The sequence below is a fragment of the Rhinopithecus bieti genome, unplaced genomic scaffold (genome assembly GCF_001698545.2).
Source record: "Rhinopithecus bieti isolate Rb0 unplaced genomic scaffold, ASM169854v2 scaffold_30775, whole genome shotgun sequence".
Classification (NCBI taxonomy): domain Eukaryota; kingdom Metazoa; phylum Chordata; class Mammalia; order Primates; family Cercopithecidae; genus Rhinopithecus; species Rhinopithecus bieti.
In genome coordinates this window covers 1,053,544-1,067,410 of record NW_016813906.1, presented here as the reverse complement: position 1 = coordinate 1,067,410, position 13,867 = coordinate 1,053,544, and the positions used below count along the sequence as shown (strand labels likewise).

General features: G+C 39.3%; 1 protein-coding gene across 1 annotated transcript in view; it reads left to right on the top strand.

Annotated features, from left to right (window-relative positions):
• Positions 1 to 12,459, top strand: part of PAPOLG (poly(A) polymerase gamma) — a 41,676-nt gene extending 29,217 nt beyond the window's left edge. The window contains 9 exon segments of the mRNA XM_017849100.1: positions 1,378 to 1,497; positions 1,944 to 2,053; positions 5,823 to 5,944; positions 6,199 to 6,359; positions 7,695 to 7,783; positions 8,038 to 8,255; positions 8,773 to 8,838; positions 9,022 to 9,078; positions 11,043 to 12,459. Of these exon segments, the coding sequence (XP_017704589.1) occupies positions 1,378 to 1,497; positions 1,944 to 2,053; positions 5,823 to 5,944; positions 6,199 to 6,359; positions 7,695 to 7,783; positions 8,038 to 8,255; positions 8,773 to 8,838; positions 9,022 to 9,078; positions 11,043 to 11,141 (1,042 nt within the window). The 3' untranslated portion in view covers positions 11,142 to 12,459.
• Positions 12,460 to 13,867: the final 1,408 nt, after the last annotated feature.

Here is a 13,867-nt window from a genome sequence, read left to right as displayed (position 1 = left end):
TTATTTTTTAGAGACGAGTCTTAGTGTCACCCAGTCTGGAGTATAGTGGCATGATCATACTGCAGCCTCAAAGTCCTGGGTTCAAGCAATGCCTCCTGCCTCAGCTCCCCAAGTAGCTGGGGCCTGCAGGCCCATGCCACCATGCCTGGCTGATTTTTTTTTTTTTTTAATCTTATATCTCGAACTCCTGGCTTCATGTGATCTTCCTGCCTCAGCTTCCCAAAGTGCTGGGATTAACAAGCATGGGCCTAGCCCAGCCTTAGGTTTGAGACATAAGATTTGAAGGTAGAAAAAGATTCAGGACTAGATTAACCAGTAGTTTTTGTTCATGCCCTAAGCCATGACTGTTTTATAGTCTTAACTAAAGCAAGGTATTTTAGATTCAGGAATGCATTAAATAGATTATTCTATTTAAAAAAAAAAAGAACACACAGAAATCTACTAACTTGTCATTTACTACAATGGCATTTTAAATGGGGTTCCTAGTATATTGGGCTGAAATTTTTAAATGAACATGTAAAGATTCATAGCTAATATGCTGTTTGGTTTACTTGAGTGTAGCTTTCATATTTAAAGTTGACATAAAATAAATTGTATTTACAATGGCATTTAAAATGGGGTTCCTAATATATTGAGCTGAAATTTTTATTTTATTTATTTATTTATTTATTTAGAGATGGAACCCAGGCTGGAGTGCAGTGGGGTGATCTTAGCTCACTGCAACCTCCACCTCCCAGCTTCAAGCAATTCTCCTGCCTCAGCCTCCAGAGTAGCTGGGAATGTAGGTGTGCGCCACCATACTCAGCTAATTTTTTTTTTTTTATTTTTAGTAAACACAGGGTTTTACCATGTTGGCCAGGCTGGTCTCGAACTCCTGACCTCAGGTGATCCACCTACCTCAGCCTTCCAAAGTGCTGGGATTACAAGCATGAGCCACTGCACCTGGCCTGAATTTTTTTTTTTCTTTTTTATTTTTTTGAGATGGAGTCTTGCTCTGTTGCCCCAGCTGGAGTGTAATGGCATGATCTCAGCTCACTGCAACCTCCACCTCCCAGGTTCAAGTGATTCTCCTGCCTCAACCTCCCAAGTAGCTGGGATTACAGGCACCCACCACCACGGCCCAGCTAATTTTTTTGTATTTTTAGTAGAGACGGGGTTTTGCCATGTTGGCCAAAACTGGTCTTGAACTCCTGACCTCAGGCGATCCGCCTGCTCTTGCCTCCCAAAGTGCTGGGATTACAGATGTGAGCCACAGCACCCAGCCTGAAATTTTTTAATGAACATGTAAAGCTTCATAGTTAATATACTGTTTGGTTTACTTGAGTATAACTTTCAAATTTAAAGTAGATGTAAGATAAATTGTGTTGTTTATTTTAGGGTTGGATTAGTAGAATCTAAAATCCGTGTACTTGTTGGAAACTTGGAACGGAATGAATTTATTACTCTTGCCCATGTGAATCCCCAGTCATTCCCAGGGAATAAGGAACATCATAAAGAGTAAGTTAATTGTTTTTTAATACTATATTTCTTAAATAATGTTATTTGGCATATGCATCATTTCAGAGTAATTATGAGATTTTTGTTTAACAGGCATTGATGGGAGTATGACACATTATATATTTGAGTTTGAGTGTCTAGGCATTAAAAATAAGTACGCAACTACTTTGGTAGCCCACAAACCCCAGCAAAACACCATCACAATATTTGGAGCATCTTTAAGAATATATTTAGTAAGTCATTTTCATAGCCACTTAATCCTTCTTAGAACAACAGGGGGATAACTTACCAGTTCTGGATGTCACTTTTAAGAATCTGGCCAGACCACTGAAATCTGTATTTGTGAGATAGAGACATAGAGACCAAGTTTTAATTATGAAATAGCATCTGTAAAATTGTAAAATAATAATAATAATTAATGGAAATTCTTAAATTTTACTTTATAGCAACAATTACGTATCAATGTGGTTCCTTGGGATAATTTTTCGGAGAGTAGAAAATGCAGAAAGTGTCAACATAGACTTGACATATGATATACAGTCATTTACTGATACAGGTAAGACTTCATCATCATAGAGCTGTGACTCTCAAACCTGGCTATTACTCAGTGTCATCTGCCTACAATCTGGCTGGCTGTACCTATTAAAGTTCCACAATTGGTTAAGTGAACATGGCATATCCATATTGCTGTTAAAACAGGAAAGGAGCCGGGTGCGGGGCTCACGCCTGTAATCCCAGCACTTTGGGAGGCGGAGGTGGGCAGATTACCTGAGGTCAGGAGTTCGAGACCAGCCTGGCTAATATGGTGAAACCTTGTCTCTACTAAAAATACAAAGTTAGTGGGGTGTGGTGGTGGTTGCCAGCTGCTTGGGAGGCTGAGGCAGGAAAATTGCGTGAACCTGGAAGGAGGAGATTGCAGTGAGCTGAGGTCGCCTCACTGCACTCCAGCCTGGCCCACAGAGTGAGACTGTCTCCAAACAAAGAAAAAAAAAAAGCATTATGAAGCAATTTCCAAGGTATATTAAGTGGGGGGTACAATTACAGAACACTGTGTACACTGTGCTATTTACATAAAAAGAAAAGATAAATACACATTTGCTTACAAATGCATAGAATATCTCTGGAAGGATACTTAGTTTAAAAACAATGGCAAGATTCGTTGCTTCTAGGTCAGGGTGCAGGATAAGGAGACATCACTGAATACTCTTCAATGCTTTGAGTTTTGTAGCATGTGAATGTTATCTGTTTTATTTTATGAAATAAAATAAAAATCAACCCATAAAAATCAAGTCTTTATTTTTTGAGACAGAGTCTCTCACTCTGTCACCCAGGCCGGACTGCAGTGGTGTGATCTTAGCTCACTGCAACCTCCGCCTCTGGGGTTCAAGTGATTCTCATGCCCCAGCCTCCCAAGTAGCTGGACTTACGGGTACGTGCCACCAGGCCTGGCTAATTTTGTATTTTTAGTAGAGACAGAGTTTCACCATGTTGGCCAGGCTGGTCTCGAATACCTGACCTCAACTGATCCACCTGCCTCAGCCTCCTAAAAGTGCTGGGATTACAGGCGTGAGCCACCTCGCCTGGCTGAATGTTATCTGTTTTAAAACACAAAGAAAGGAAAGCTCTTTGTATGTACAACCAGGGTTTGTGATCACAGTAATAAAGATGACTTGATTTTTGCCAGGCGCGGTGGCTCACAAGCGCCTGTAATCCTAATACTTTGGGAGACTGGGATTGGTGAATCTCTTGAACTCAAGAGTTCGAGACCAACCTGGGCAACATGGTGAAACCCCATCTCTACAAAAGATACAAAAAAAAGTTTGTCAGGTATTGTGCCTGTGGTCCCAGCTATCTGGGAGGCTGAGGCGGGAGAATCGCTTGAACTCAGAAGGTCAAGGCTGCAGTGAGCTGAGATTGCGCCATTGCTCTCCAGCCTGGGTGACAAAGTGAGACCCTCTCTCAAAAAATAAAAACTTGATTTTTATGGGTTTTTTGTTTGTTTGTTTTAAATAGAGGCAGGATTTTGCCATGTTGCCCAGGCTGGTCTTGAACTCCTGGGCTCAACCAATTTGCCCATCTTGGCCTCTTCAAGTGCTGGGATTACAGATGTCAGCCACTGCACCTGGCCAGACTTTTATGTTTTTGATATGGTATAAATATCAGTAAGTACAGAATTGCTGAATATATTTCAGGATCAGTGAAAAGTATGTCTTTCACATCCAGCCCTCTAGTCACAACTCTGGAATATCTTAATGTATCTGTTATAAATTTGGGGTTATTTATCTTGAAGAATCTGGAATACATTCATACTATTAAAAGTATTGGTTTGGCTCATCTGGGTTTTCTGAATTCTTTTCAAAGAGCCCTCATATTTATGAAAATGCAGATTCCTGGCTGGGCGCGGTGGCTAACGCCTGTAATCCCAGCACTTTGAGAGGCCAAGGCAGGAGGATCACCCGAGGTCAGGAGTTTGAGACCAGCCTGGCCAACATGGTGAAACCCCATCTCTACCAAATATACAAAAATAAGCCGGGTGTGGTGGTGGGCGCCTGTAATCCCAGCTATTCCAGAGGCTAAGGCAGGAGAATCACTTGAACCTGGGAAGCAGAGGTTGCAGTCAGCTGAGATCTCACCATTGCACTCCAGCCTGGGCAACAAGAGCAAGACTCCATCTCAGAAAAAAGAAAATGCAGATTCCTATGTTTCACCTTAGAACCACTAAATCACACTCTGGGGAGGGAGCCAGAGAATCTACAACTTGAACAAGCATTCTTGGTAACTCTTTTATAAGCAATCTGGAATAAAAACATTCGCCATAAATTTTTCCGTTTTAATTTGGGCTTAAATTTTTTAAAAAGAAGATTGGGACATAGTTTATTATAAATTTATAAGATACTATTTTTCAGATGAAGAAACCTGAGGCCCCAAGAGATTAAATAATTTACCACATCTCACAGTACTTGCTGTGAAAAACAAGCCTCCCATCCCTGTCTTCAGTGTCTCATTGAGTATATTTACAATTAAAACATATTAAGAAATTTGTGTGGTAGTTAATAAAACCTGTTTTCTCATTGGGTATATTTACAATTAAAACATTTTAAGAAATTTGTGTGTTAATAAAAGCTGTTTTCTTATAAGGTGTGAAAAGCACTAGAATGAGAATGTAGGGCTGTATGGATTCTGATCCTGGCAAGGCTTTCAAGGCTGTTTAGCCTCCTTTTTTCAACTGTACAATAAGGATGTATTTGTAAGATGGTTCCTGAAGTCTGTCATTCTGTGGTTGGTGTGGTAGCTGCAGTAGTAAATTCTCATGGAGGAGGAGGACAGCTTGAATTGCATCTTGGATATTTGGCCTAAGAATTAGCTTAGAAGGCCAGGTGCAGTGGCTCACACCTGTAATCCCAGCACTTTGGGAGGCCAAAGCGGGTGGATCACTTGAGGTCAGGAGTTTGAGACCAGCCTGGCCAACACAGTGAAACCCTGTCTCTACAAAAATTCCAAAAAGTAGCTGGGTGTGGTGCCATGCACCTCTAGTCCTAGCTACTGGGGAGGCTGAGGCAGGAGAATAACTTGAACCCAGGAGGCAGAGGATGTAGTCAGTTAAGATTGTGCCACTACACTCAAGCCTGGGTGACAGAGTGAGACTCTGTGTCAAAAAATAAAAAAAAGAAGTAGCTTAGACTTGGGCAAGTAATTATAAGGAGAGATTGCCTTTTGGGAAAATATCAGAAAATAAAATCTGGAAAATACCTTTTTTTAAATATACTTATTCTGTTAATAAGGTTTGATTATGAGAAAGTCTTAGAAGGTAGACATGAAAAAACTAATGGATTCACGGCTAGGTGCAGTAGCTCACGCCTATAATCCCAGCACTTTTTGGAGGCCGAGGTGGGCGGATCACCTGAAGTCGGGAGTTCTAGACCAGCCTGACCAATATGGAGAGACCCTGCCTCTACAAAAAATCCAAAAAGTTAGCTGGGCGTGGTGGTGCATGCCTGTAATCCCAGCTACTTGGGAGGCTGAGGCAGGAGAATCACTTGGACCCAGGAGGCAGAGTTTGTGGTGAGCCGAGATTGCGCCATTGCACTCCAGCCTGGGCAACAAGAGCAAAACTCCATCTCAAAAAAAGAAAAACTAGTGGATTCATGAATAGGATTGTGATGTGATGGAAATGTATTAAAAATACTTGTTTTGTGAGAGGGTTGTGGGTGGGTGGCTGGTGGTGATAGCAGGGAGATAGTAAAGGTGTATGCATTTCAGAAAAATTAGGCAGAACTCTTGGTTCAGAAAGAAGTTTCCCATTTAACATATTAACATTGTTACAGTATACAGACAGGCAAACAATATAAATATGCTAAAGGAGGGAATGAAAATTGAAGCAACTCATGTAAAGAAGAAACAACTTCACCACTACCTTCCTGCAGAAATTCTTCAAAAGAAGAAAAAGGTGAGTTTGAGTTTGTAATGTTAACCCTCCAGTATGGCTTTACTCAGACAAATGATCTGGGACCAAATTTGCGTTCTTAACAGCTCCCAAACCTATTGAGAAAAATAAGGAAGATATAGGCAGTTCAATCTAGGACTAAAATCTCATTTTCATTAATCACAAGAGATAATTTGCTTAAGTGACTGTCAGAATTGAAACCAATCTTTATATTCTCATTTGCATTTTGAAATCCTAAAATCATTCCCTTCTTTCAGCAAAGTCTCTCTGATGTCAGTCGAAGCTCAGGCGGACTTCTATCCAAAAGATCATCTCTGGATAGCAGTTGTCTGGATAGCTCCAGAGATACTGATAATGGAACACCTTTTAATTCTCCAGCGTCCAAGTCTGATAGCCCGTCTGTAGGAGAAACAGAAAGGTCTGTCTTTATTTCAAATGTGTCCTTTTGGTTTTCTGTTCAGTTTATTTGAGGGTAATGTGAACTTTTCTATACCTCTGCTACTGCCTTTTTAAATTGTTAAAAGATTTTATTTTACAGGCTGCTGGTCACTTTCTTGTTTAGAAATAACTCGCGGTAATCCTGTGGGAGATGGTATAGGCTTATGAGCATATGGGACTAGATAGGTACACAGAAACGTACACATTTTTTGCTTAAATTTTTCTCTTCTTACTGGCTCCTCTGCCTTTTTCCCCCCTTTTATTTCAATGAAATGTTAAAGTACAGGCCTGAGCCAACAGGTGTGGCCAGGCATGGTGGCTCAGGCCTGTAATCCTAGCACTTTGAGAGGTCAAGGCAGGCGGATTGCTGGAGCCAGGAGTTCCAAGACCAGCCTGGACAACATGGCGAAACCCTGTCTATACAAAAAAATACAAAAATTGATTGGCCAGGCACAGTGGCTCACGCCTGTAATCCCAACACTTTGGGAGGCTGAGGCGGGCAGATCACCTGAGGTCAGGAGTTTGAGACCAGCCTGGCCAACATGGCAGAACCACATCTCTACTAAAAATACAAAAATCAGCAGGGTGTGGTGGCGTGTGCCTGTAATCCCAGCTACTTGGGAGGCCGAGGCAGGAGAATCGCTTGAACCCAAGAGGTGGAGGTTGCAGTGAGCCGAGATCGTGCCATTGCACTCCAGCCTAGGCAACAAGAGCAAGACTCCATCCCAAACAAAACAAAAACAAACAAAAATTAGCTCGGTGTGGTAGTACACACTTGTAGTCCCAGCTACTCGGGAGGCCAAGGTGGGAGAATTGCTTGAGCCCGGAAGGTTGAGGCTGCAGTGAGCCGTGTGTTCATGCCACTGCACTCTAGCCTAGGTGACAGAACAATACCATGTCTAAAAAAAAAAAAAAGATGGCAGTGGTAAATGTTGCAAAAAAGAGTGTTTTAAATAACTAATGGGGCCAGGCATGGTGGGTCACATCTATAATTTCAGCACTTTGGGAGGGTGAGGCAGGAGGATTGCTTGAGCCTCAGGAGTTCAAGACCAGCCTGGGCAACATAGTGAGATCCTGTCTCCACAAAAATGAAAATTTTAAAAATTAGCCAGACATGATGGCACACACCTATATTGCTAGCTACCTAGGAGGCTGGGGTGGCAGAGTTACTGGAGTGCAGGAGGTTCAGGCTGCAGTGAGCTGTGATTGTGCCACTGCACTCCAACTTGGGCAGTAGAGTGAGGCCGTTGTCAAAAAAGGAGAAAAAAAGTAATATTTAAATCATTTATTGATGATAATTTAACACTTTCATTAGGAATAGTGCTGAGCCTGCTGCTGTAATTGTGGAGAAGCCACTGAGTGTACCACCAGCCCAAGGACTTTCCATTCCGGTCATTGGTGCAAGTAGGTATCTAAACTTGTATGTATTAATAATTCTATTTACAAAAAATTAGCCAGGCATGGTGGCACACACCTGTAGTCCTAGCTACTTGGGAGGCTAAGATGGGAGGATCACCTGAGCCTGGTAAGTCGAGGCTGCAGTGAGCCATGATCAAGCCACTGCAGTGCAGCCTGGGTGATGGGAATGAGAGATCCCGTCTCAAGAAAAAAAAAATTACATAAATGTTTAATTATTAAAATCCTTTTCTCCTTTTCAGAAGTTGACTCAGTAAAAGCTGTATCATCCCCTGCTGTGTGTACCATTCCTACCGTAGTAGGACGAAATGTCATTCCTAGAATCACAACACCTCACAACCCTGCCCAGGGACAACCGCATCTGAATGGAATGTCAAATATAACTAAGACTGTTACACCCAAGAGAGCCCATTCCCCATCCATAGATGGGACTCCTAAGAGGTTGAAAGACATAGAAAAGGTAAAGTTACAACTTTTGTGGTGATTCAGTAGTTGATATTTTTTATAGTTAATACTAAAGAAACAATTTTCCATAGCTTTGGTGTTCTGTTAGGAGTTGACTGAAAAGAATATTTACCCAAATATTAAAGGAACAATATTAATTGCTCATCCTAAATTGAAATTACTAATGTGTCTGAAAATTTGAATGATTGGTCTGAGTTTCTCCTTGACTTACAGAAGTCATTACTGATAACAAAATCCCATTTCTTGTGTGTTGATATGCCCTGCCTCCAGTAGGTGGTAGTAAAACTATATTTGTTAGAATCTGAATTGATTTAACCAAAAAGATCACCCAAACTGTAGAAATTAACGATGGCAGTTGAATTCAATCTAATTTAAATTATCTTTTCTTACCAACCCATATTTATAGTAATTTTTATAATAGCGTAACCGATAATTAGTCTTCCAGTTTATATAGATTTGTATGGTTTTTTGTAGGTACATAATAGCAGTTTATTTCAATGTTTATATTTTAGTTTATTCGACTTGAATCAACATTTAAGGACCCCCGCGCTGCTGAAGAAAGAAAAAGAAGATCAGTGGTAAATATATTAATAGTGTGCTTCAGAATATTTACTGTAAAGTGCCATGTATCAGGAAAAGTGCCATGTTAGAAAGTAGGTCAGATTAGATCTACTGTCAGATTTTAGTTAGGTTTTAAGTAGAAATAAGTGTTTGCATATAGGAAAGTTAGTTTTCACTTGTGTTGATTCTTCTGTTTTTAGGATGCCATTGGAGGAGAATCTATGCCTATTCCAACTATTGATACATCACGCAAAAAGGTAACAAAATAGTCTTGTTCACAGGTACAGTACATAGGTAAAAACTCATAGGTAATCTACAAGTACAAAAGGCTTATCAAGAGCCTAGCACTGGGAAAAAGTAAGATTTTGTCCCTGTCCTCAAGGACTAGCAGTATATATAGTTGGGGTTGGATATAGCAAAGTATATAGTTGTGAATGTAGGTACCTCAAAAGTCTAAAAAAGAGGCAGTAGTTTAAGACAATAATTATTATCTATTTAGATTATATTCACCCTTTTTTTTTTAATCTTTAAAGAAGCAGTTGGATGCTCAGCACATTAATTTCTTACCAGGCACCTGGAGGTATATCTCTGTTGTGTACTATTGCTTACTGTCAAAACATAGGTTTGACAATTAGGAACCATATGTGTTAATATTTTAAGGAACCAAATGTAGTGGTATATATAGTAAGTACCTTTAAAACATGAGCTAAATGCCCCTGAATTGTAATTTAAATTGATTATTTGAAGAATTACTTTTATAACTAATAGTATGTAGTATTAAGTGTGGTATGCTAAAAGCAAGTACTCAAAACCAGCCTTGTGTAACTAGAGAAAGCCCTTCTCTGAGAGTTTGTAGTGAACAGAATGGCTTATTTTCACCCCCCTCTTACCACCCCACCCCCCGCCATTAAATAGTAAAGTGCTTCTCATCATCAGCTGTTACCCTGCCAGGTTCTCCAGGATGTATTAACTATTCTGAAGCAAAATAGTATACTCACAGGCTATTATTTGTAGAATTTGAGCCTTTAACATAAGATTACATTACAAAAAATATGAATATGTAATTATGTGTGATGGTGGAAGAACAAATTTTGAGATGGATATTAAAGTACAAAAGAGTGAAATGACATATCTGGACTTTTTAATATATCAAGTCTAAAGGGAAAGTGGGTACACCAAACAATTGCAACAAAATTTTAATAATGTCTGAGACTTGGTTTTGGCATTTAAGTCCTTATTGCCCTGTTCTCTACTTCTTTGTATATCTGAAATTGTTCATAATTGTTTTAATGCATATAGATATGATACAGATACTGGCTTAGCCAAGGTAAAACAAGAGGAGAATTAAGCAGTCATCTCTTGACAAGAAACTATCCCCATTACACAAGTCTAGATTTTGCCTTTCCCCCCCTTTTTTTTTTGACATAGAGTCTCACTCTTGTCGCCCAGGTTGGAGTGCAGTGACGCGATCTTTTTGTATTTGTAGTGGCTAATTTTTGTATTTGTAGTGGAGTGCTTTCGAACTCCTGACCTCAAGTGAGTCTCCCACCTCGGCCTCCCAAAGTGCTGGGATTACAGGCGTGAAACCACCATGCCTGGTCCTAGATTTTGCCTTCTTTATGTAATAATCTTTAGTGGCCTCAGAGTCCCTCAAACTGATGTCCCTGAATTTCATAACCATCAAAGTTATCTAGCCTAAGTACAAAGTTTGGTTTTCCTGAGAACTTAAGTATCTCAGAGATTGAGTCTGTTCTTCTCCATGAATGTATTACAGAAACAAATTGAGGAACATCACTCTCAGATATTAAATTTTTCTCTACTACACACACTCATTTTTCACTTCACACCCCAAGAGCTTCCTGTTTAGTCACCATGCGCTTCTTTTTTTTTTTTTTTTTTTTTTGCTTGACCTTAAGGACTGTGTTCTTTATGCATTTCTCGATCCAGGCATGGCAGTTCCTCTTTTCCTGTACATATTCACATTCCTGCCACTTCTGCCCTTTCTCTTATCCCTCTGCTTTTCACCTCTGACTGTAAAAAGAAGTAGTAGTTCTGAAAGCAAGAGTTCCCTATGAACACTGGAAGGAAATATTCATTGCATACTTGAGTGTTTAGGAGCTAGACAGATTGGGAGAAAAACTTTGTGACTGACTTTCTAGCTGGGCCTTTATAATATATATGATGTGCTTTTCCTTTTTTGTTTCCTCTTTCTTTCTAACAGAGACTACCCAGTAAAGAACTACCAGATTCATCATCTCCAGTTCCAGCAAATAACATCCGTGTCATCAAAAATTCCATTCGACTGACCCTTAATCGGTAAAAGCAGTGCCTCCTCACTTAAGTGAACAAGCAGTCATTTAGTGGCATAGATGCAGCCACTTGTTTTCAAATAGAAGTGGCTGTCATACGTGAAATAAGGTGAACGTTACAGCCTTCAGCCTAATAACCTTGAAGTGGTTTTTGAACTATCACACTTTGACCTGCAGATGCTGTAGCATTCTCTCACTGATTGCTACATACACTTCTCTGAGGATCACCTGCTGTCAAATTGCCATCTACAGTATTACAGCTTTGCATTTGGGGGTTTTACTGCCTTAACTTTCAATGCTTGTTATGGGAACCAGTTCTTAGCCACTTGGACACTGATAACAAGTCCTGAACTCCTTTTTTTGTTTTGTTTTTTTGTTTGTTTGTTTGTTTGTTTGTTTTTTGTCTTGTGATCATTGTATAGAGCTAAAAAAATTGAAAACAAACAAAAAAATTATCTTGTATTTTCCAAATGTGAATACATTTACTTTAGCATTGAAGCCACTTTGTGAAACCTGAGAGAAATGAATGTGAGGTATCTTTTCTGCTTTCCTCATTTGTGTAGATGTACTGTCTGTTCTGTTGATTTAAATTATTTTTTTCCAGATTGGCACATGAAATATTTAAACTTTTTTGTGTGCCTTTCTATCCAAATGTTGCATAGTTACCAGGGAAGATTAGTCCAGTGATTACAGAAGAGTTGGGCACCATAAATTCTTTATATATTGCCTCCCATGGAGGCCTTTGAAATGCATCTTTATTAAAAATCAAAATATAACCAGGATACTGAAAGTCAGTATATGAATGGTAAAATTGTTACATATCCTATTTCATGCCATTCTTGTTAGTTGACTGGTATTTTTTACTGAGGGGCAACTCATTCCAGCATCAACAATAAGATACCTTTAAGTATGGCAAACTTGTATTTTTGAGGTGTAAAATTAACTTGGCATGATAATTCCTGACCATTATTTATGCCACAACTTCAAATAGTTTCTTCACGGACTAGGCATGCAGAAATAAGCAGTGGATTTTATTGAAACCTAAAGGCATTTTGAATGACATTGTTACCAACCATTAATTGGCTCAGGACCTTTGTAATTTTTATTTAACTGTATGAGTTGTCTTTTTTTACGCTGCTTTTTTCAATGCATTTCTTAATATTTTTTAAGTTTCATGAATGCATGCTCAGTTTATTAAAATCCATAACCATGTAATTCTTGTAATATGTTGATTCAGTGTTTTGTAAATGAAGTCGTATGTATTTTCAGAGTATTTTTGTATGTACTGTAAGATATCATCTTTTCAAAGAGAAACGTTTAAAACCTTTATTGTCTCTCCTTAGTCTAATTTTTTAAATATGGATTATGCTTGAATTATTATATTTAAAATGAAAATGTGTAAGATTACACAGCCAGGAATGCTAGTATCTACCACCTTCTTCAGATTTCACTCAGCATTTAGTAGGTCCAGTAGGAAAAACCCAAAATGGTACATTGAGTAGTGTGGGGAAGATACTTTGTGTATTATAGGACTCACGGGATGCCATCTAGCAAGTGGAGAAATAGCAGTCCATTTTCTCTTGCAAGCCCTTTACCATTGAGTTGAAATTCCTGAATTGCCAGAGAGCCGTATCCTCCAGGTCCCACTCCTGTTCCTTGCCCCTTAGGTCTCCGAAATGTAAATTCTAATGTTTACCTTGTACCATGGAAAACATGAAAAGAGTCTTAGAAGTAAAGAACAACAAGGAAAAAATGTTTGTTCTATTATTCCCTTTTTATATAGCAGCAAAAGATAAGAATAAAATCACATAACCAAGTTGTAGCTTCCTTGGCAAAGCTGTTGTCTTAGCTGACTCTTTCCCTTTATTCAGAAATGTTGGGATTTGTTCTACAAATACTCTTATTTGAGCAAAAATGAATGATTATGAAAGAACTGAATAATTATCACCTGACTTCAACCTTTGAAAACTTTAGTAAGGAATTTGATTAAATTTTATATACTTGATGTGTATGCATTTCTGCTTAATAATCTCTTGCTTTTAAATCAGCCTTCAGAGTATCTTTAGGAATTCCTTCTATATCCATGTTTACCCTATTATATAAATAGATTCTTTGGAGTGACTAGTGGAGTTTTTCTTTAATAAGGAAGCAGCAAGTCTAATCTTGTACTATAGGATAGACGTTTATTTTAGATTAAAGAGCCCATTCAACATGTAAATGAGTCAACATTAGAGTCCTCAAAGATAGCATTCTTCAACCTGTTTGGTAACTGAGGAGTTGATAAAATGCTTCTGAGATGTTGGGGTTTGTCAGAAATAAAATGTTTTCTATACTGACCAGTAGGTAGAACTTTGAGTACATTTCGTTAACTTGGTGGGAAGCTTCCATTGTACTGGTTCCAAGTGAAAAAGGAGAAAGTATGATCTGGGATTTTGTGTTTGATCAGAGGCACTAAGTACATGTGTTTGTTTTGTTTGAGATGGAGTTTCACTCTTGTTGCCCAGGCTGGAGTACAGTGGCACGATCTCGGCTCACTGCAACCTCTGCCTCCCAGGTTCAAGCGATTCTCTTGCCTCAGCCTCCCAAGTAGCTGGGATCACAGGCGCCCACCACCGCGGCCAGCTAATTTTTGTATTTTTAGTAGAGACAGGGTTTCACCATGTTGGCCAGGCTGGTCTTGAACTCCTGACCTCAGGTGATCCACCCACCTCAGCGTCCCAAAGTGCTGGGATTACAG